The 21,649-nt window shown below is 30.6% G+C and overlaps 1 protein-coding gene across 2 annotated transcripts in view; it reads right to left on the minus strand.

Moving 5' to 3' along the window:
* Positions 1–17,534, minus strand: part of LOC143065478 (integrin alpha-8-like) — a 36,074-nt gene extending 18,540 nt beyond the window's left edge. The window contains exons 1-5 of one of the 2 annotated variants that reach the window (XM_076239057.1): positions 17,248–17,534; positions 13,840–13,976; positions 4,180–4,244; positions 2,897–3,079; positions 1,823–1,868 (exon numbers count right to left, since the gene is read on the minus strand). In XM_076239057.1, coding sequence (XP_076095172.1) covers positions 1,823–1,868; positions 2,897–3,079; positions 4,180–4,244; positions 13,840–13,976; positions 17,248–17,384 — 568 coding nt within the window. In that variant the 5' untranslated portion in view covers positions 17,385–17,534. Of the gene's footprint in view, positions 1–1,822; positions 1,869–2,896; positions 3,080–4,179; positions 4,245–13,839; positions 13,977–17,165; positions 17,184–17,247 lie in introns of those variants that run through there. The other variant, XM_076239058.1, reaches the window with a different exon arrangement.
* Between the last annotated feature and the right edge of the window lie 4,115 nt (positions 17,535–21,649).

The raw sequence follows: 21,649 nt of genomic DNA on the forward strand, positions 1-21,649 counted from the left end.
GACATTAGAATTGAAGAACAAAGAATTATCTTAGTAAATATTTATGGGCCAAATGTAGATGTTCCAGACCGTATGAGTATTTGGACCGTACGCGTACGGTCTGGACCGTATGCGTACTTTTTCAAAATACTCATACGGTCGGACCGTACGCGTACGGTCTGACTTATATTAAGAAGTTGGCAAAGTTAAATAGATGCATATAACAGATCAATATAACTTACTTCTCAAATTGATATAAAAAAGTTTAACTGTAATTGAAAAAAAAACACTTTTATATTTTATTGATTTAAAAAATTCACGCTAATTGAATCTGTTAATCTCTTGTATTTAGCATGTCGATCACTCAGTAAAATGATTGAATTATGAACACTAAAATTGAAAATATTGGAAGTAAATATAATGTGGGAGGACAAATGTTTTAGAATATTTAGCAACTTTACGAAAAATGCAAATGCTAAGAAACATACACGAACTGCAAACATGTAAATGTAAAAAATATTAGTACGTTACTTGTGGTAGCAAGTGTAACATTGGTTGAGAGTACCAAAATAAGGATCAAGATATATACAATTAAACAAATATTTAATTTCAATTGTTCATTTGTTCATTTTATCCGTGTAATTGTAATAATATTAATTAGTAAAGCTAAAAATAAAGATTGTGATTAAGGTTAATTTGTTTAAATTTAACCCATATGATCTAATAACATATATAGTTAGCTGGTTACCTCGTACTGGACCATACGCGTATACTCATACGGTCCGACCGTACGCGTATGGTCGGACCGTACGAGTATACGTCTACGGTCCGGACCGTACGCGTACGGTCCAAATACTCATATGGTCTGGAACATAGACACTGCTTGCTTTTATCAAAATGTGGCAGAGTGAGGAATTTGATAACCAATCTTGTATTCTTTGTGTTGATTTTAACCTCATTCAAAGTTTTAATCTTGACACTCATAATTATGTTTTAAATACCAACAACCCAAAGTCTAGAGAAAAAGTATCACAGCTAATGGAAGACTTTAATCTAGTTGATCCATTTAGAGAATTATACCCCAATGTGAAAAGATTTACTTGGAGGAAGAAAAAAAACCTTTAAAACTTTAAACTACATGAGTGTCCTTACAAACAACGATATATTGCTGGGACTTCCAAATGCTCCACGAAACCTCTTTCTAAATTAATAACATCTATTTTATCAGCAATCAAAGACGGGCTTCAAAGTTATTGTGAAACTGTCTATTCTAGAGGGGCGTGAATCAGATGTGGATACTTAAAAATTCCAAAGATCTTTTAGAGTACAAACAATCTAACTCTCTTTCATCTTGTAACAGTATTAAAACATTTGACTTTTCAACTCTTTACACTAGTATTCCACATTCCAAACTAAAAGACAAATTGAAAGAGTTGGTATTGCTTTGCTTCGTAAAAAAGAATGGCCAACGTAGATACAAGTATCTTGTCTTAGGGAGGGATAAATCCTAAACTGATATTATCAAGATGCTTGATTTCTTGATTGACAACATATTTGTTGAGTTCGGAGGACGTGTTTTTAAACAGACTGTCGGCATTCCAATGGGAACCAACTGTGCCCCTCTACTTGCCGACTTGTTTCTTTATTATTATGAGGCTGACTTCCTGCAGGAACTTCTTAGGAAGAAAGATAAGAAGTTAGCAATATCCTTAATCTTTACTTTCCGCTATAAAGATGACCATTGCCACGGCGTATTTGTGATCAAATTATCATTACCTCTCCAGTTATCATTTTCATTCAGTCATGAAGCATAAAATACAATTGTTTTTATTACTTTTCTTACCTTTTACATTCATTCCTGGAGCACCCAATATAGCCACAGAACTAGTCTGAAATATCCAATGAACTATATTGTTTCTTATCATAATTCTGTATTACCCAATGAACTATGTTGTTTCTTATCATTATGAAGTTCTGTATTACCCAATGAATTATAATGTTTCTTATCATAATTCTGTATCACCCAATGGACTATAATGTTTTTATCATAATTCTGTATTACCCAATGAACTATGTTGTTTCTTATCATAATTATGTATCACCCAATGGACTATGTTGTTTCTTATCATTATGAAGTTCTGTATTACCCAATGAACTATGTTGTTTCTTATCATAATTCTGTATTAACCAATGAACTATGTTGTTTCTTATCATAATTCTGTATTACCCAATGAACTATGTTGTTTTTTTATCATAATTCTGTATTACCCAATGAACTATGTTGTTTCTTATTATAATTATGTATTACCCAATGCACTATGTTGTTTCTTATCATAATTCTGTATTATCCAATGGACAATAATGTTAACTTTAATGATTCTTATAAGGAGCATGATAGTTGGTTTTTTATTCGTTTGATGTGTTTGAGTTTTTTTATTTTTTCCATTAAATAAAGGACTTTCCGTTTTAAAATTTTCATTGAAATTCGGTATTTTTGTTATATTACTTTTAATGGTCAATATTTTTAACATAGTACACCTTGCACATACAACCGCTTACATGGGGAAACATTGCTTCCGACATGCTGTAATAGACTCTGTAGTTGTTATTTTTCCTATGTCTGTCCTTTTAGCTAATAAGTATGTTTGTCAATAGGTCTATAAATCGACTTCGTACGATATTATAGACAATCGCCTTTTTCTTTGCTATCAATATAACCATGCAAATATTGATTGAAGAAAACTTGAAATATTGAAGATATTTGATTTCGTGGTTTTGTCAATCTCTTCATACAAAGCATATAGAAAATTTGATAATCGTTGAACATTTGAATTCGTATCAACGAAACCCATAAAAATTAGAATCCAACGAATAATACTGAATCCACAGTATATAATATAAAGTAACGTGTACTAACCTTGGATCTGGCAATACTGAATCCTATCATACCATATGCAGTTATAAAGCCATTTGAGTCATACAAATCATCCAGAGTGAATGAAAATCTCCGATTTATATCCACGTTGGTTTTGGTGATCACGTGACAACGACCAACAGTATAATCGATGTTAGTGGGAAATTTCCAGAGATGAGCACATACCTGCAATATTGTTTAATATCAAAAGAAATATCAATGTATGTCGGATCGGGACGTCAAAATCGATGTCCCGTGTTCAGGGAGTACCACCTTCTTTGCATATTAAAGGTCCTTCCCAACAAGCTCTTTTTGAGTGTTACTTGCTGTTCGGTGTGAGCCAGGGCTCCGTGTTGATGGCCGTACTTTGACCTTTAATAGTTTCATTTAAGATTTGTGAATTTGATTGAGAGTTGTCTCATTGGCACTCATACCACATCTTCTTATATCTAGAAGTCATGCACATGTTTATACTGGAAATAAAAATAAAAATTGTACATTATTATACGGTTTTATTTAAGTAAAGACTGTATCGGTATGACAAATGACTTGTTTAGTTGTTAACAACATCCAAGCTATTACAAAAAAATAAAGTTCAATAGTCACCTTATTCAAATGATTGATAAAGATACAGCATCCATTATCTATTTCAAATACCCCTAGCTACGCATAACAAGGGTTCAATCTTAAATAAAATAGATATGACCGATGCTTTCACACATATAATACAGTGGTATAATGAATGGCGATAGTAGAAAATCACAGCTGGTATTACCATCTGCGCATACATATCGTACTTGATGCACAGCATGATGATATGGGCCATCCTGGCAAAGTATAAACACAAAGTTGCCAGCCACAGAGTACATCCAATGTGTTTGCGACGGATTTTGATGTACATTGGGCGAATTATGGTATGTGGCATCTGAAGTCATCCAAAAACTGATTCTTTTTGAAATGGAGTAAATCTGTATCTTTTCAAAAACAACATCGTTTTATGTCTGGTTAAATCGTAATTGGTTACCTTTCTGTCAGGCGATCTTGATTTAACAGAATCTTCGAATCTATTCCGTTGTTCGTCAGAAAAAAAAATTCATTTCTATTGTGTTTGTTAAATTGTTGGTGTTTATATTCATTATAACTAAATATTTATAATGATTAATTTGTGGTGTTTAAAATAATATTGATTTTTAAGGTTGTGTATATGTTTTTTTAACTATTAAATATAAGGCAACTCGATTATATCATTTCTGTAGATTCACAATGTTTTAAATGATACATCTTACCACTATATTTCCGTTAATATCAACCATACTTCCTCCGAGAAATTGATTGTCTTGAGTATGTGTTTCTAAATGAATAAAACATCTTTAATAGCCTCTAATAGTCGAAAAATTGTACTTTTATGAAAATAAGATGTGGTATGACTACTTATGAATTAAGTTTATATCAACTATAGACCACCCTACGTTCTTCAACAATGAGAAAGACCCATTAAAGATCAAATATGGACCTTAATCGTTGTCTATGGCCTAGGAAAGTCCCGAAAATGATAAATATAAAACAGTTCAAACGAAAAAACTATTAACAGCCTAATTTATATACAAAACAATGAATTAAAAACAAATATGATACACAGCATCCAACGATAAAATCACAGAATTACAGGCTTTTGACATGAGACAGGAACATCAAGACTGTAGAGGGTTAAACGTGTTTGTGGACATCTATTAAACCCTTTCCTAACCTCAGACAGTAGTGTAACAGCACAACATATGAAAACTTTCCAAATCAATTGAAAAGCGCTTAACTCGTTTGTCTATACTGTTTGCATATAATTGTATTTCGATTTAACCAACCAGATTGTGCAATGCATACATTTTAGTTTTTGGTGGGGTTCGTGTTGCTCAGTTCTTAGTTTTCTATGTTGTTTCTTGTGAACTATTATTTGTCTGTTTGTTCTTTTTCATTTTTAGCCATGGCGTTGTCAGTTTATTTTTCGAATTAAGAGTTTGACTGTTCCTCTGGTATCTTTCGGCCCTCTTTTCAAGAACATATGTTTATCAAAATCAATCAAGTGACACGATTTATGTTACTCAGCAAAATATTTGCTTCTACTTCTTATCTTGGTTAGATTATTTACGTTTTCCACTTGTCTGTTGTTATTTTTTGTTGTTTTTTTTATGTTGTTTTTTGTGGTTTTTATTCTGCTAACATGATTATGTCTTTACCTTTTTTTTTAATGAAAAGTTGTTTTCTCAATATTCTAGTTAAAATTACCTGGTGTACTGGCGATTAGTACATTTAGAAACAGTAAATACATTACCTGGTGTACTGGTAATTAGTACATTTAGAAACAGTGAATACATTACCTGGTGTACTGGTGATTAGTACATTTAGAAACAGTGAATACATTACCTGGTGTACTGGCGATTAGTACATTTAGAAACAGTAAATACATTACCTGGTGTACTGGTAACTAGTACATTTAGAAACAGTGAATACATTACCTGGTGTACTGGTAATTAGTACATTTAGAAACAGTGGATACATTACCTGGTGTACTGGTAATTAGTACATTTAGAAACAGTAAATACATTACCTGATGTACTGGTGAATAGTACATTTAGAAACAGTGAATACATTACCTGGTGTACTGGCGATTAGTACATTTAGGGACCGCACTTTTTTGTGGAAATATTTGGATGGGCGAGAACTTTTTTTTAAATATTTAGTGGATGGGCCAGAACATATTTTATAGGAAATTTTTTTATCCATTTCATCGGTGTGTAAGAAATTTCTTTTGCGGGCACTCAAACACTGGTAGCTTGGTTCATTTCTGTCAACTTTAAGGATTTAATTAAGGATTAAAAAAGCTAAAATTTTCTGTTCGGACTATCTTATAAATTATTTTGACCTTATGGAATACCAAGTTGTTTAATAGTTTGGTGTATTGCTGTTAAATTTATGGATTTAATTAATAGGTAAGAAAAAAAGCTCAAATTTTTAGTTAGGGATAAATTCAGATAGTCAACTTTAATTTTTTTGTAAATTTTTCAAATCAATTTGGATTTTTAAAAACCTATACAGCTTATTCATTAATATATTGATCTTATAGGAAACCAGGTTGTTTGGTAGTTAGGTGTATTGCTGTTAAATTTATGGATTTTATTAATAGGTAAGAAAAAAAGCTCAAATTTTCATTTTAGGCTAAATTCAGATAGTCAACTTTAATTTTTTTTATAACTTTTTCAAATCAACTTGGATTTTCATAAAACTCAAGAGCTATCTGAATTATATATTGATCTTACAGAAAGCCAGGTTGTTTGGTACTTTGGTGTATTGCTGTCATTTTTATGGATTTTATAAAAAGGTAAAAAAATCTAGAATTTTAAGTTTAGGCTGAATCTAGATAGTCATCTTTAATGTTTTTTATAACTTTTTTAAATCAACCTGGATTTTCATAAGTAAAAGCTAAATTTTCTGTCTTAGGTTATTTCAAGATAGTCATCTTTAAATTTGGTCATAACTTTTTCAAATCAACTTGCATTTTCATAAAACTCTACTGCTAAATCATGTTTATATTAATCTTACTGAATGCCAGGCTGTTTAGTACTTTGTTTTTTTGCTGTCATTTTTATGGATTTAGTTAATAGCTTTAAAAAAAAGCTGCAATTTTAAGTTTGGACCAAATTTGGATGGTGACTGGTCACCTTTAAATTTTTTTTTAACTTTTTCAAATAACTTAGATTTTCATATAACTGTACAGCTTTCTCATTTATATATCAATCTTACAGAATGCTTGGTTTTTTGATAGTTTGGTGTTTAGTTGTCAAATTTAGGGAATTAATTAATAGGCGAAAAAGGCTGCATCAAATTCAAAAACATTCCTGCCTATATTTGCTTAAAAGGACCATAATTTCTTTTTCCAAAAGTAGAACAGATAAAGGAATATTCATATTTGAACTAAATGTATACATATATATGGAATTAACTAGCACATTTTAAATTTTGTATTAACACCAAAGTTTATTCTTTGATTTCAAGACATAAAATTTTAAAAACTTTAAAATAGAAAAAGAACCTAAATCATTTTTGATTGTCTTATAGTTTTAGAGGGGCAAGGACTTTTTTATAGATTTTTTTAGATGGGCAAGGACTTTTTTTCAGAATTTAAAGGGATGGGCGTTAGCTTTTTTAATGAAACAATATTAAGAATGCACCGGCCCATCCATCTGGTAAATATTGAACGGTCCCATATAACTCATATTAAGCAGTTTATTGAAAACCCGACTTCAGAGAAACGTTCCGAATTTTCCCCATTGTCTCTCCCGTCGACTGAGTTTATTTTAGACGTTTCGATAGATTTTTCATGTGTTGCACATCGTTGAGCTGTCATCTGTCAACATGGTAGACCGATTGGGTGGGTTGCTACTTAGAAAATATTGCTCACTGTTATTCAGAAGTCCGGAAGAATAATAAATTGATTGTTAGGAGGCAGTTTTACAAAGTTTTTAAATTCGCGATGATAAATAATCATAACTATTAGTGATAAATGAGCATTCAAACAATGATTTTCATATAATATTGAACAGTTAAGAGTTTATAGTTTCACTTTATAAGATAAGAGCACCGATCAGAGACCCTATACTATGAGTACTACCTCATTTTCAAGTGATCACCCCATATGTTGTCTTTATATTGTATGTTTTCTATGTATATGTCATAATGGCAGACTTAGTGGTTATGATGGTATTACAGCAAGCAAACTGAGTAAAATAAACAATAAATACAACATGTAGATAAAATCTTGATGACAGGGAAGGAGTGTTTTAAAACTATTCTTCGGTGTTGACATGAATATCAATAATGTGGTCATTTTTATAAATTTCCTGTTTACAAAAGTTTGAATTTTTCGAAAAACTAAGGATTTTCTTATCCCAGGCATAGATTACCTTAGCCGTATTTGGCACAACTTTTTGGAATTTTGGATCCTCAATGCTCTTCAACTTTGTACTTGTTTGGCTTTATAAATATTTTGATATGAGCGTCACTGATGAGTCTTATGTAGACGAAACGCGCGTCTGGCGTACTAAATTATAATCCTGGTACCTTTGATAACTATTAAAACTATTCTAGGAAGTACATGTATTAGTTTCAGTTTCTGTCATGTCTGTGTAGTAATAAACTTCCCATTAACATGACTAATTCAGAAACTGGAATTTGGAACACTATATAATGTTGAAGTGGAGCATTCATGCACTAAAAACTTTTGAAACAAGTAGGATTTTCATTTATTAAATCAATTTAATAAATAAGTTTTTATCAATTCAACTGATTTTCCAATTTTTCTCAAGTACGGTGGTGCTTAATATTTTTTCTTACTAACAAATGCAAAATGTACCAAACAAAAGAAGATAATAAAGGTTTTGGTCTAAAACATTGTACATCTGCCAGGTACATCGTACATGTACCTTATTTTTATCAATCTTTTTTACTATTATTTAGTGTTTTTTAAAAGATTTAAAAATATAATGCAGGTGATGATACCATGTTTATGGCATTAAAATTCCTGGAATTCTAAGAAAAAGGTTGTTTTGAATTAAATGATCAGGGTAAATTAAGGATGTTCATAGAATGTATGATGCACTTTTCAAAATTGATTCATTACAGAAAAAAATGGATTTGTGTAAAAATTTGTAAATGACTATATCATCATGCTCATGTACAATGTATACCATGTACAAGCTACATGTAAGATTTTTGTTAAAAATTAACAAATTTTGCGACATAATCTTTCTGCTGTTTTGCCGTTATTGTAAAAAGTTAAAACCCTTATGTCATTATATAAGACAAAATTGAAAAAATATGAATACTGATATCCGACAAATTATTGTGTTATGCACATCTGAATGATGAAATTTGTCAGATTTAAAACACTTTTTGAAATCAACTAGCCAAAAATCATTACCTTCTCCTTTATCATTGTTTATGACACCACAAGAACATGAATTGCTTTCTACAAATGTATGTGAATCACACTAAAAATTTAAGCAAGCTTAAGGAAAGTCCATGCTGACATGTTGGTGTAAACTTTTCTAGTTTTTACTTTCACATTGAATTTGAGATTTTATATGAAATATATTAGAGACATTGTTCACTTTTGATTTATAAACATCAGATCAGAAAATGTATATATGTCATTATGTGTGTAATGAAAAGTTTTCAACGAGGAAACACATTTAGCCCTTGGTTATTTGTATATCACTACATGGATGTTGAGTGTATAATACTTTTTTTGGCATTCAATACTTGCATATACATGTATAGCTAATCCAATGTAAAAATAAGAAATATTACTTTTGAATTGTTTCAGGTACACATGGTTCATGTACATGTACATACATTGTACACATCAAATTGATAAGATCTGTATCATGTGTATCTTCTATTTGCATATATGCAGTTAATTTGTAGCACTTCTTGTTCATGTTGTCATTTAATTTTCTTTTTTTTTTACATCTGATATGATCAGGCTAGGGAAACACTTATGCTACTTAAGAAGTTGTTTTTTAATTTTTATATACTTGAAGATGTGAATAGCATGCTTTATATTTCCTTGTTCAAGTACATACAGTAAATGTGTTAATATTTTAATTTTGTTTACATGGTTTAAGGTTTGAATACCAATCATTTTGCCTTATAACACAATGTATAAATTAGTTAAAAAAAAGTATTTTTTTCACATTCCCTGAAAATTCCTGAAGATCTAGGAAGTCAAACATGCTTCAAACCTTTTTTTCTGGTTTGATTACATTAAGTCCAACCTTTCATCCCAAGAAATAACCTATTTCTTTAAATAGTTAGATTAGACTTGAAAATTGCATTCACAAACTTTCTTAAAGTGGAAGTTAATGTACATGTATATGCCTTTATATGGTAGTAAATTGGTATCACTTCGTCGTCAGCGTCGTCCGAAGACGGATTGTTTCTGGATAATAACTTTTGAATAAGTATAAAGAAATCAATAAAATTTTAACACAATTTTAATAACCACAAAAGGAAGCTTTGGATTGATTTTGGGGGTTATGGTCTTAAAGGTTTAGGAATTAGGGGCCCAAAACAGCATTTATCTAGTTTAGGACAATAAGTTGTGTATTAGTATTTCAATTGTTCTGAAATTGTACCACAATGTTAATACCATAAGCAGAAGGTTAGGATATATTTTAAGGGGTTATTGGGCAAACAGTCTTAGGATTTAAGGGACCGTTCAATATTTATCAGATGGATGGGCCGGTGCAAAATGGGGCGGGGCAAGCACTTTTTTTGTGGAAATATTTGGATGGGCGAGAACTTTTTTTTAAATTTTTAGTGGATGGGCCAGAACATATTTTATAGGAATTTTTTTTATCCATTTCATCGGTGTGTAAGAAATTTCTTTTGCCGGCACTCAAAAACTGGTAGCTTGGTTCATTTCTGTCAACTTTAAGGATTTAATTAAGGATTAAAAACGCTAAAATTTTCTGTTCGGACTATCTTATAAATTATTTTGACCTTATGGAATACCAAGTTGTTTAATAGTTTGGTGTATTGCTGTTAAATTTATGGATTTAATTAATAGGTAAGAAAAAAAGCTCAAATTTTTAGTTAGGGATAAATTCAGATAGTCAACTTTAATTTTTTTGTAAATTTTTCAAATCAACTTGGATTTTTAAAAACCTATACAGCTTATTCATTAATATATTGATCTTATAGGAAACCAGGTTGTTTTGTAGTTAGGTGTATTGCTGTTAAATTTATGGATTTAATTAATAGGTAAGAAAAAAAGCTCAAATTTTCATTTTAGGCTAAATTCAGATAGTCAACTTTAATTTTTTTTATAACTTTTTCAAATCAACTTGGATTTTCATAAAAACTCAAGAGCTATCTGAATTATATATTGATCTTACAGAAAGCCAGGTTGTTTGGTACTTTGGTGTATTGCTGTCATTTTTATGGATTTTATAAAAAGGTAAAAAAAATCTAGAATTTTAAGTTTAGGCTGAATCTAGATAGTCATTTTTAATGTTTTTTATAACTTTTTTAAATCAACCTGAATTTTCATAAAACTATACAGCCTTTTCATTTATATATAGAACTTACAGAATGCCACGTTGATTGGTAGTTTGGTGTATGTCTGTCATTCTTACGGATTTAATAACAAGGTTTAAGAAAAAGCTCAAATTTTCAGTTTGTGCTAAATCCAGATAGTCATCTTTAATTTTTTTTATAACTTTTTCAAATCAACATGGATTTCCATAAAACTTTACAGCTATTTCATTTAAATATTGATCTAAAAAAATGCCAAGTTGTTTGGTAGTTTGGTGTGCTGCTGTCATTCTTATGGATTTAATAAAAAGGTTTAAGTAAAAGCTAAATTTTCTGTTTTAGGTTATTTCAAGATAGTCATCTTTAAATTTGGTCATAACTTTTTCAAATCAACTTGCATTTTCATAAAACTCTACTGCTAAATCATGTTTATATTGATCTTACTGAATGCCAGGCTGTTTAGTACTTTGTTTTTTTGCTGTCATTTTTATGGATTTAGTTAATAGCTTTAAAAAAAGCTGCAATTTTAAGTTTGGACCAAATTTGGATGGTGACTGGTCACCTTTAAATTTTTTTTTTACCTTTTCAAATAACTTAGATTTTCATATAACTGTACAGCTTTCTCATTTATATATCAATCTTACAGAATGCTAGGTTTTTTGATAGTTTGGTGTTTAGTTGTCAAATTTAGGGAATTAATTAATAGGCGAAAAAGGCTGCATCAAATTCAAAAACATGCCTGCCTATATTTGCTTAAAAGGATCATAATTTCTTTTTCCAAAAATAGAACAGATAAAGGAATATTCATATTTGAGCTAAATGTATACATATATATGGAATTAACTAGCACATTTTAAATTTTGTATTAACACCAAAGTTTATTCTTTGATTTCAAGACATAAAATTTTAAAAACTTTAAAATAGAAAAAGAACCTAAATCATTTTTGATTGTCTTATAGTTTTAGAGGGGCAAGGACTTTTTTTATAGATTTTTTTAGATGGGCAAGGACCTTTTTTCAGAATTTAAAGGGATGGGCGTTAGCTTTTTTAATGAAACAATATTAAGAATGCACCGGCCCATCCATCTGGTAAATATTGAACGGTCCCTTAGAAACAGTGGATATGTTACAGTAAATAGGTGAAATTAGGAATTACATGTAATTACTAAAATTTAGGAATTACAGGTAATTCCCGATGCACTTAGTTAATACAAGTAATTCCTGAAACGGCCCAGTTATTACCAGTAATTACTAATTTTAAAATGAATTTTTACACCTATTTACTGACTGCTAAAACAATGTTGTATTATGGTCAGATGATCAAAAGTAATGGTAATACTAACTAGAAGATCAGTTAGTACTCTTAAAATATTGAATGGTTGATTTGTATAAAAAATATCTTGAATAAATATGGACTTTCAAATATATGGATAAATCAGAGTAACTTTAGTTTTAATCAAAAATGGTTAAAGTTGAGCATTATACAGATATTTTGGAGCAATTTCAGCAGACATCAGAAATGGAAAATTCTCCCAAAGCAATGTGTTTTAACTTTTAAAAAAAACTTGGAGTTTGAAGAATATTTAGACTCATTACCTTATAAAGATAAGATAACGTTATGTAGGTTGGGAACTGGAATTAACTGTTATGTGCATTGCTTCGAGATATAAAATAAATAAATAATTTAAATCATAAATAAAAATGATATAGTGAAATTATAATTCACTGTTAGCAGCCAATCTGTTTCTATTTTGTTAAATTAGCTGAGAATCAAGGTTGATGAGTTGCGCACTTGTGAGTGAATATTTGGACCTCATGGAATACGTATTCATGTGACCTCCAATTCAACCTCAAGCTGGAGATGGGTTATCGATGTATTAAGCTATTAAAATTGTAAGGTTTTATGCAGAACAAATAGGGTCGCCTACTTTTGCTGTTAATCGCAGGCTCAACAAAAATGAGGAAAAAAATATTATAAAATTTTCCACTAGATACTTTCTTTTTACTAGTACTTATAAGAAGCTTCTGTCAAAATTTGGTAAATATTCAGGATGGTTTATAAAGTCTAATGTTTTAAAAACTTAATTGCAGAGTGTATGTAATGTTAACTGGGAAAAAGACTAGTTCATTTATCATGTTTATAAGTAATATAGGATAAAAAGGATTTTTTTACAAACTTTACTATCGGATATTATCTTACGATCATAAACATTTAGCTTCTGTCCAAGTTTGGTAGAAATCAAGGATATTTGGAGAAAGTTATTTTAAAGTTTTAAACCACAGTGCATGATTGAGATTTTAGTTTAACAAAATTATGAAAATCAATTTCGGATTGATATCATTGTCGTGCATGCATATATTTACGGAGTTTGAAGACTTATAAAACAACCATTTTCCTGTTTCAATTCAAAAACACTAAAGAGTATGCACTTTTGATGTGCCTTATATTCCTACATCCTAAAGTAAGCTCCCTTAAAATCCCTACCCCTAAACTTTCTTATTTGGTATCTTGAATTATGTTTACAATTTCAAAACAAAAACATCAAGTTAGTAAATAGCTGTAAAAATGACCAAAAAAATCAGTAATTACCAGTAATCACTGAAACAACTAGTAAATACATGTAATTACTAAATTGGCTAGTAATTACAGGTATTTACTGAAATGTTTAGTAATTACGTGTAATTCCTAATTTCACCTATTTACTGTAACAGATACATTACCTGGTGCACTGGTAATTAAAACATTTAGAAACAGTGAATACATTACCTGGTGTACTGGCAATTAGTACATTTAGAAACAGTGAATACATTACCTGGTGTACTGGTAATTAGTACATTTAGAAACAGTAAATACATTACCTGGTGTACTGATGGGTAGCTGAGTACACTGTGGGACAGTGGATCCTTTAAAGTCGACAGGACATCTATACACGACTCCAGGAGAAACGAGGTTAGATGCACTGGTCAAATTATCTTTAGGGGCGCCAATTACCATCCTTCGACGAAAAAAATATGCTATGTTACATGTTCATTCATTATTATTGTTTTGTTTTTAATGCATTTAAATAATTGCACATGTTACTTTTAATCTTTGGATCGCGTGTATACAAAGTACTCACAAGGTATTCTGACTGGAAGATATGACGTTGGTTACATTAAGGGGTATTTGACGTTGTAGGTTATTTTTTCTTTGGATCGCGTGTATACAAAGTACTCACAGGGTATTCTGGCTGGAAGATATGACGTTGGTTACATTGAGGGGTATTTGGCGTTGTAGGTTATTTTTTTCTGTTATGTCTTTTGTCTTTTCTCAATGTTGTTATTCGACTTTAAAGTGCTGTGACGGAAAAGGAAATAAAATCGAATTTTGAAGGAGTTCAATTTCAGTTCATATTACACGGCTTAACATTTAGTCATAGAACAAGAGAGTACACGCTGAAATGTCTCGCCTTCTATACTAATCATTGATATTATGTTGAGAATCCTCAGTATCAAGCTAAGCTTTATTACAACTGTCACATAAACTTAACATTAACCAAGATAAATAAACAAAGACCAATGAACCTTGAAAATGAGGTCAAGTAATTATCAAAGGTACCAGAATTATAATTTAGTACGCCAGACGCGCGTTTCGTCTACATAAGACTCATCAGTGACGCTCGTATCAAAATATTAATAAACCCAAACAAGTACAAAGTTGAAGAGCATTGAGGATCCACAATTCCTAAAAATTGTGCCAAATACGGCTAAGGTAATCTATGCCTGGGATAAGAAAATCCTTAGTTTTTCGAAAATTCAAAGTTTTGTAAACAGGAAATTTATAAAAATGACCACATTATTGATATTCATGTCAACACCGAAGTGTTCAAGGTCAGATTAACCATGCCAGGCAGACATGTACAGCTAACAATACTTCTATACAACATGTATAGTTGACCCATTCCTTATAGTTTAAGAAAAATAGACCAAAACACAAAAACTTAACACGGTGCAATGAACCGTGAAAATGAGGTCACGGTCAAATAAAACCTGCGCGACTGACATAAAGATCATAACACATTTCCATACACCAAATAAAGTCGACCTATGGCATATAGTATCGGATAAAAAGACCAAAACTAAAAAACTTAACTTTGATCACTGAACCATGAAAATGAGGTCAAGGTCAGATGACACCTGCCAGTTGGACATGTACACCTTACAGTCCTTCCATACACCGAACATACTAGCCCTATTGCTTATAGTATCTGAGATATGGACTTGACCACCAAAACTTAACCTTGTTCACTAATCCATGAAATGAGGTCGAGGTCAAGTGAAAACTGTCTGACAGACATGCAGACCTTGCAAGGTACGCACATATCAAATATAGTTATCGTTATCCTTTTATTATAATAAGAGAGAATTCAACATTACAAAAAATTTGAACTTTTTTGAAGTGGTCACTAAACCATGAAAATGAGGTCAAGGACATTGGACATGTGACTGACGGAAACTTCGTAACATGAAGCATCTATATACAAAGTATAAAGCATCCAGGTCTTCCACCTTCTAAAATATAAAGCTTTTAAGAAGTGAGCTAACGTCACCGCCGACGCCGCCGGATCACTATCCCTATGTCGAGCTTTCTGCAACAAAAGTTGCAGGCTCGTCAAAAACGCATTTTGTAAAGTAGATGCCATTACTCGGTAAACACATTTAAAATTGGTTTAATTTTTTTTTATGAACAATTAAATAAGGAAGAAAATAGAAAAAAAGCTGTGTAATCATTCAATTGCATAAGGTATTTAAATTGAATTAAATATTCAATTTTGTTTTTTCCTTGAAAACGAAAGATTGCCTTTCATCTTGATTTCTAAAATCAAAGAGCAGATTGCTCTGAGGGATATGATTGCCATTGTTTTCATTGACACATGTCATGCATGTATACAGGTAGCTTGATAATATTATTTTCAAAACTAATTCAACTGCACATGTAAAAAGTAATTTACGTAATGAGAATAGTTACAAAATTGCCAATCCCGGTTAAAAGTGTATGAACAATGTACTAAGGGCTATTGTGTTTTATTTTTGTACTATCAATTCCAAGTTTACTTTATACAGCAGTCACTGAGACTCAGAGTGAGAGAAGTATTTCACTTCGTATCTTATCACCTATTTTCCTACGTTAATTCTAGGAGGAACCCCATTCCTTACTCTTTAAATATTTAATTTCCTTTGAGTCAGTGATCATGACTCCTTTCCGTACACATTCCTCGGTTTAAATTGCGATCGTTTTTAATATAATACGACGTTTATTGACAGAACGAGTTAATTTTTCTCAACGTGTTGTTTGATTCGGAATTCACGGAAGTGACTTCCAGAAGGGAGACAACTCGAAACTATACACATGCGCATAACTACCTTAACAAACCCTGTAGTAAGAACGTATATTAAACCTAAATGGTTCTCTATTTTTTAAGGAAGTACAATATCAAATATCAGTTTAATAACGGTGACATATAAGTAAAACAGATTTATCGGAATTCAGAAAACTCTCGCATTTTTATCGCAATTGGGGAATTCCCTCTGACGTGTTTCTAAATTTATAAAAACACTAAATATAAATACTGCTTGATTCTGAATTTCCGTGTTGTTAAAAACACGCATATAAGTCAAGGGAAATATCAAACATGAAGATTACGAAAAGAACATTATAGGAAAGTTGTTTGAGTTCAATCCCCTTGTTTGTTTTTACCTTTTAAACCAAGACAATCATAAGAATCTGAGATGGTCCTTAATGTTTAGAATAAAACGGTTGACGCGAGGGCATTGTCCTGAGCCACTGGTATAAGTCTACAGATTGCTTAAAAGCAATCGTATTCCAAAAACTGCACTTTTTTTCCTTTTGACGACATTCTTCATCTTCAAAGTACACAGATTGTTTAATCGAATTATATATGATACAGCCGTGTGGTATTTTTGACGATTACAATTTGAAAATTCCGACTCTGATCACATGCCTATTATTCAGCCATTTAAATGTACCCATATATATCTTCTCTCTCATGCTATCATTGATATTATAACATTCAACACAAGGTTAAGGAACAAAAGTAAAAATTGACAAATCTTTTCTCAAAATTATCCAAATAACTCACCAATTAATTATCCTGTAATATTCCACTATATCCGAAATAACTTACCAATTATCCTGTTATATTCCACTATATCCGAAATAACTTGCCAATTATCCTGTAATATTCCACTATATCCGAAATAACTTACCAATTATCATGTAATATTCCACTATATCCGAAATAAGACTTCTCAGGACCAGAAAATGTTAACGTATTTTTAACATCAACATTAAAACTATTTACAGCTACAATTATAGAGAGCCAAAAGAGTCCTCCAATATTCATTTTCTTCCCTGTTCTATGTAAATCGAGATGTTATAAACTTTTATGTATCACCCTAAAACCTATCCGTGATGAAATCGTTTAACAAATATGGATTGATAGCACGATATATCGATCGGCAAATTGTGAACTTGTATAATTATTCATTGTCCTTCAGTATGACGACTTTCATCCGTAAAAAAATCGTCCAAATAACGATAAAGGATATGATTTTGCATCACCCCAACTTGTACAATCTATATATGCAATAAGGACAATGGAAGTATTATAAATATGCATCCCAAATGAGTATTATACTTTCAATTGGGCAATAATTAAACAAGTATCTACGGTCTCACTTTTGATCAGTGGTATACATAATGGAAACTGTTATTCTAAATAGTCAGCTAAATTAATATTTCTTTGCAAACATGTATAACTTTGACAGGATGAAATTAGAAGTTAAAGAAAGGAATGGTCTTAACATGTATCCTCATATTTTTTTTTAATAATTATGAAAAACTATGTTTATGAAGTATAAATAATCCAGCTGTTATAACAACAGAACAAACTGTATGCAGATTTCTTAACAAACTTGTAGAAATCAAACGTGGTTTCAAAAAGAATTAGACTCAGTAGCGGTTTTATTATGAAACCCAAAATAGTAAATGGTATGGTAAATTGCACCTCCTGTTGTTAGTGAAGCTCAAGAGTTTAATAATGGAATTCCTCGGGCCTTTGTTAGTCTTGTATTATTTTAATTTTAGTTTCTTGTGTACAATTTGGAAATTAGTATGGCGTTCATTATCACTGGACTAGTATATATTTGTTTAGGGGCCAGCTGAAGGACGCCTCCGGGTGCGGGAATTTCTCGCTACATTGAAGACCTGTTGGTGACCCTCTGCTGTTGTTTTTTATTTGGTCGGGTTGTTGTCTCTTTGACACATTCCCCATTTCCATTCTCAATTTTACTTTGATAAACATTATTATATTATTTTGACCCGAAAAGCTTAATCATAATATCATCAAATTAATTTACAATAAAACATGACTAAAATATTTCAGATCAATGACTTGATTTGGTTATACTTTACGGAAATAAAATGTGATTCACTTGTTTTATGTTGACGTTTGTCATGTTTTACACCCGTATACTGTAACTTTATACACATTTCTCGTTTTTGTATTAGTGTACATATTACATATAGTCGAATCGATTTGTCAACTATTCTTTAGAAATTCTGATAGATTTTTGTCATTTTCGTGCCATACCATTCCAATATTTTCTTGTTATTTGACTGGTTGTTTGATAGTAGACTGCCATCTAGAGCTTTAACTGTCATCTTATAAAGGAGAAGGTTCACTAACTAGAAAAAATGGCCCTAGCCTAAAAATTGATTTCAGTATAAAATCATTGCTGTTCCTGATACCGGTGATACAAAAATCACATGTTATTACCTTATAAATCATCACATCTGCATTTTGCGTTAAAAATGAAAAAAAAAATACTGAATTCTTGAAAATATTTTTAATTGCTCTAACATTGGATCTGTTGATTCTACATTAATTCTACATGTAGCTTGCCCTAAGATCACAGTCTCAAGAATTTCTGAAAAGTGTTTGATTTCTTTTGTGTTGAATGTGAGGATTTTATGTTATTATAAGACAACATTACAACCAAATGCCCAACATTAAGAAAAGAAGCTCAGATCACCCATTTGGAAAATTGAAAAGGAAAAGGTTCATTAAAAAATGACTGTTGTACCCTTATTTATGACATGTTTACCTATAATGCGGTTTGTTTTGTTTACACATCGTTTTCAATATAATGGAATTATATGCGCCTGTCATACAAGTGAGAGGTTTAGCTATCTATAAAACCAGGTTTGACCCGACTTTTTCTACATAAAAATGTCTGTACCAAGATACTTTTCCGTTTTGAATTTCTCTCGGAGTTCTGTATTTTGGTGATTTAACTTTTTATAATATTTTGCATTGACTCATCGGGTATGTTTTGTAGGATGAAAAGGTGAGATCAGTCTTGTACTGATATGTGTATAAATACTAAGCCATGTCCAATTGGGATGGTAGTTTAAAATCAAAGTATAGCGTTGTGAGGTATTAATCTATATAAAAACATGTACTGTGCTGATGGGGACGTTAAATCATATACATGTTGTTCCGTTTGGAGAATGCAATGTTCTTTTTCTATAATAAAACATGACAATGATTCAAAGCGAGTTGAAGGTGCTTCGTTGAAGGTAACCCATCACAAATCGAAACTTTTGACCATACCTTACCTCGTATTCATATTACAATCCAAACAAAAAAAAATAAACTGCTATGCATTATTTAGTTCTTATCCAGGATTTATATGAACTATTTAGGCTGCTGAATCATTGAACAAATAAAGATATCGGATTAGTTGTCTTCTCTTCTACAAGTTCTTTATAAGGTAATTCCATATAATATAAATAAAGATATCGGATTAGTTGTCTTCTCTTCTACAAGTTCTTTATAAGGTAATGCCATATAATATAAATAAAGATATCGGATTAGTTGTCTTCTCTTCTACAAGTTCTTTATAAGGTAATTCCATATAATATAAATAGAGATATCGGATTAGTTGTCTTCTCTTCTACAAGTTCTTTATAAGGTAATGCCATATAATATAAATAAAGATATCGGATTAGTTGTCTTCTCTTCTACAAGTTCTTTATAAGGTAATGCCATATAATATAAATAAAGATATCGGATTAGTTGTCTTCTCTTCTACAAGTTCTTTATAAGGTAATTCCATATAATATAAATAAAGATATCGGATTAGTTGTCTTCTCTTCTACAAGTTCTTTATAAGGTAATGCCATATAATATAAATAAAGATATCGGATTAGCTGTCTTCTCTTCTACAAGTTCTTTATAAGGTCATTCCATATAATATAAATAAAGATGTCGGATTAGCTGTCTTCTCTTCTACAAGTTCTTTATAAGGTAATTCCATATAATATAAATAAAGATATCGGATTAGCTGTCTTCTCTTCTACAAGTTCTTTATAAGGTCATTCCATATAATATAAATAAAGATATCGGATTAGCTGTCTTCTCTTCTACAAGTTCTTTATAAGGTAATGCCATATAATATAAATAAAGATATCGGATTAGCTGTCTTCTCTTCTACAAGTTCTTTATAAGGTCATTCAATATAATATAAATAAAGATGTCGGATTAGCTGTCTTCTCTTCTACAAGTTCTTTATAAGGTAATGCCATATAATATAAATAAAGATATCGGATTAGTTGTCTTCTCTTCTACAAGTTCTTTATAAGGTCATTCAATATAATATAAATAAAGATGTCGGATTAGTTGTCTTCTCTTCTACAAGTTCTTTATAAGGTCATTCCATATAATATAAATAAAGATATCGGATTAGCTGTCTTCTCTTCTACAAGTTCTTTATAAGGTCATTCAATATAATATAAATAAAGATATCGGATTAGTTGTCTTCTCTTCTACAAGTTCTTTATAAGGTCATTCAATATAATATAAATAAAGATATCGGATTAGCTGTCTTCTCTTCTACAAGTTCTTTATAAGGTCATTCAATATAATATAAATAAAGATATCGGATTAGTTGTCTTCTCTTCTACAAGTTCTTTATAAGGTAATGCCATATAATATAAATAGAGATATCGGATTAGTTGTCTTCTCTTCTACAAGTTCTTTATAAGGTCATTCCATATAATATAAATAAAGATATCGGATTAGTTGTCTTCTCTTCTACAAGTTCTTTATAAGGTCATTCAATATAATATAAATAAAGATATCGGATTAGTTGTCTTCTCTTCTACAAGTTCTTTATAAGGTAATGCCATATAATATAAATAGAGATATCGGATTAGTTGTCTTCTCTTCTACAAGTTCTTTATAAGGTAATGCCATATAATATAAATAAAGATATCGGATTAGTTGTCTTCTCTTCTACAAGTTCTTTATAAGGTAATTCCATATAATATAAATAGAGATATCGGATTAGTTGTCTTCTCTTCTACAAGTTCTTTATAAGGTAATGCCATATAATATAAATAAAGATATCGGATTAGTTGTCTTCTCTTCTACAAGTTCTTTATAAGGTAATTCCATATAATATAAATAGAGATATCGGATTAGTTGTCTTCTCTTCTACAAGTTCTTTATAAGGTAATGCCATATAATATAAATAAAGATATCGGATTAGTTGTCTTCTCTTCTACAAGTTCTTTATAAGGTAATTCCATATAATATAAATAGAG

This window comes from Mytilus galloprovincialis, chromosome 2 (genome assembly GCF_965363235.1).
Source record: "Mytilus galloprovincialis chromosome 2, xbMytGall1.hap1.1, whole genome shotgun sequence".
Classification (NCBI taxonomy): domain Eukaryota; kingdom Metazoa; phylum Mollusca; class Bivalvia; order Mytilida; family Mytilidae; genus Mytilus; species Mytilus galloprovincialis.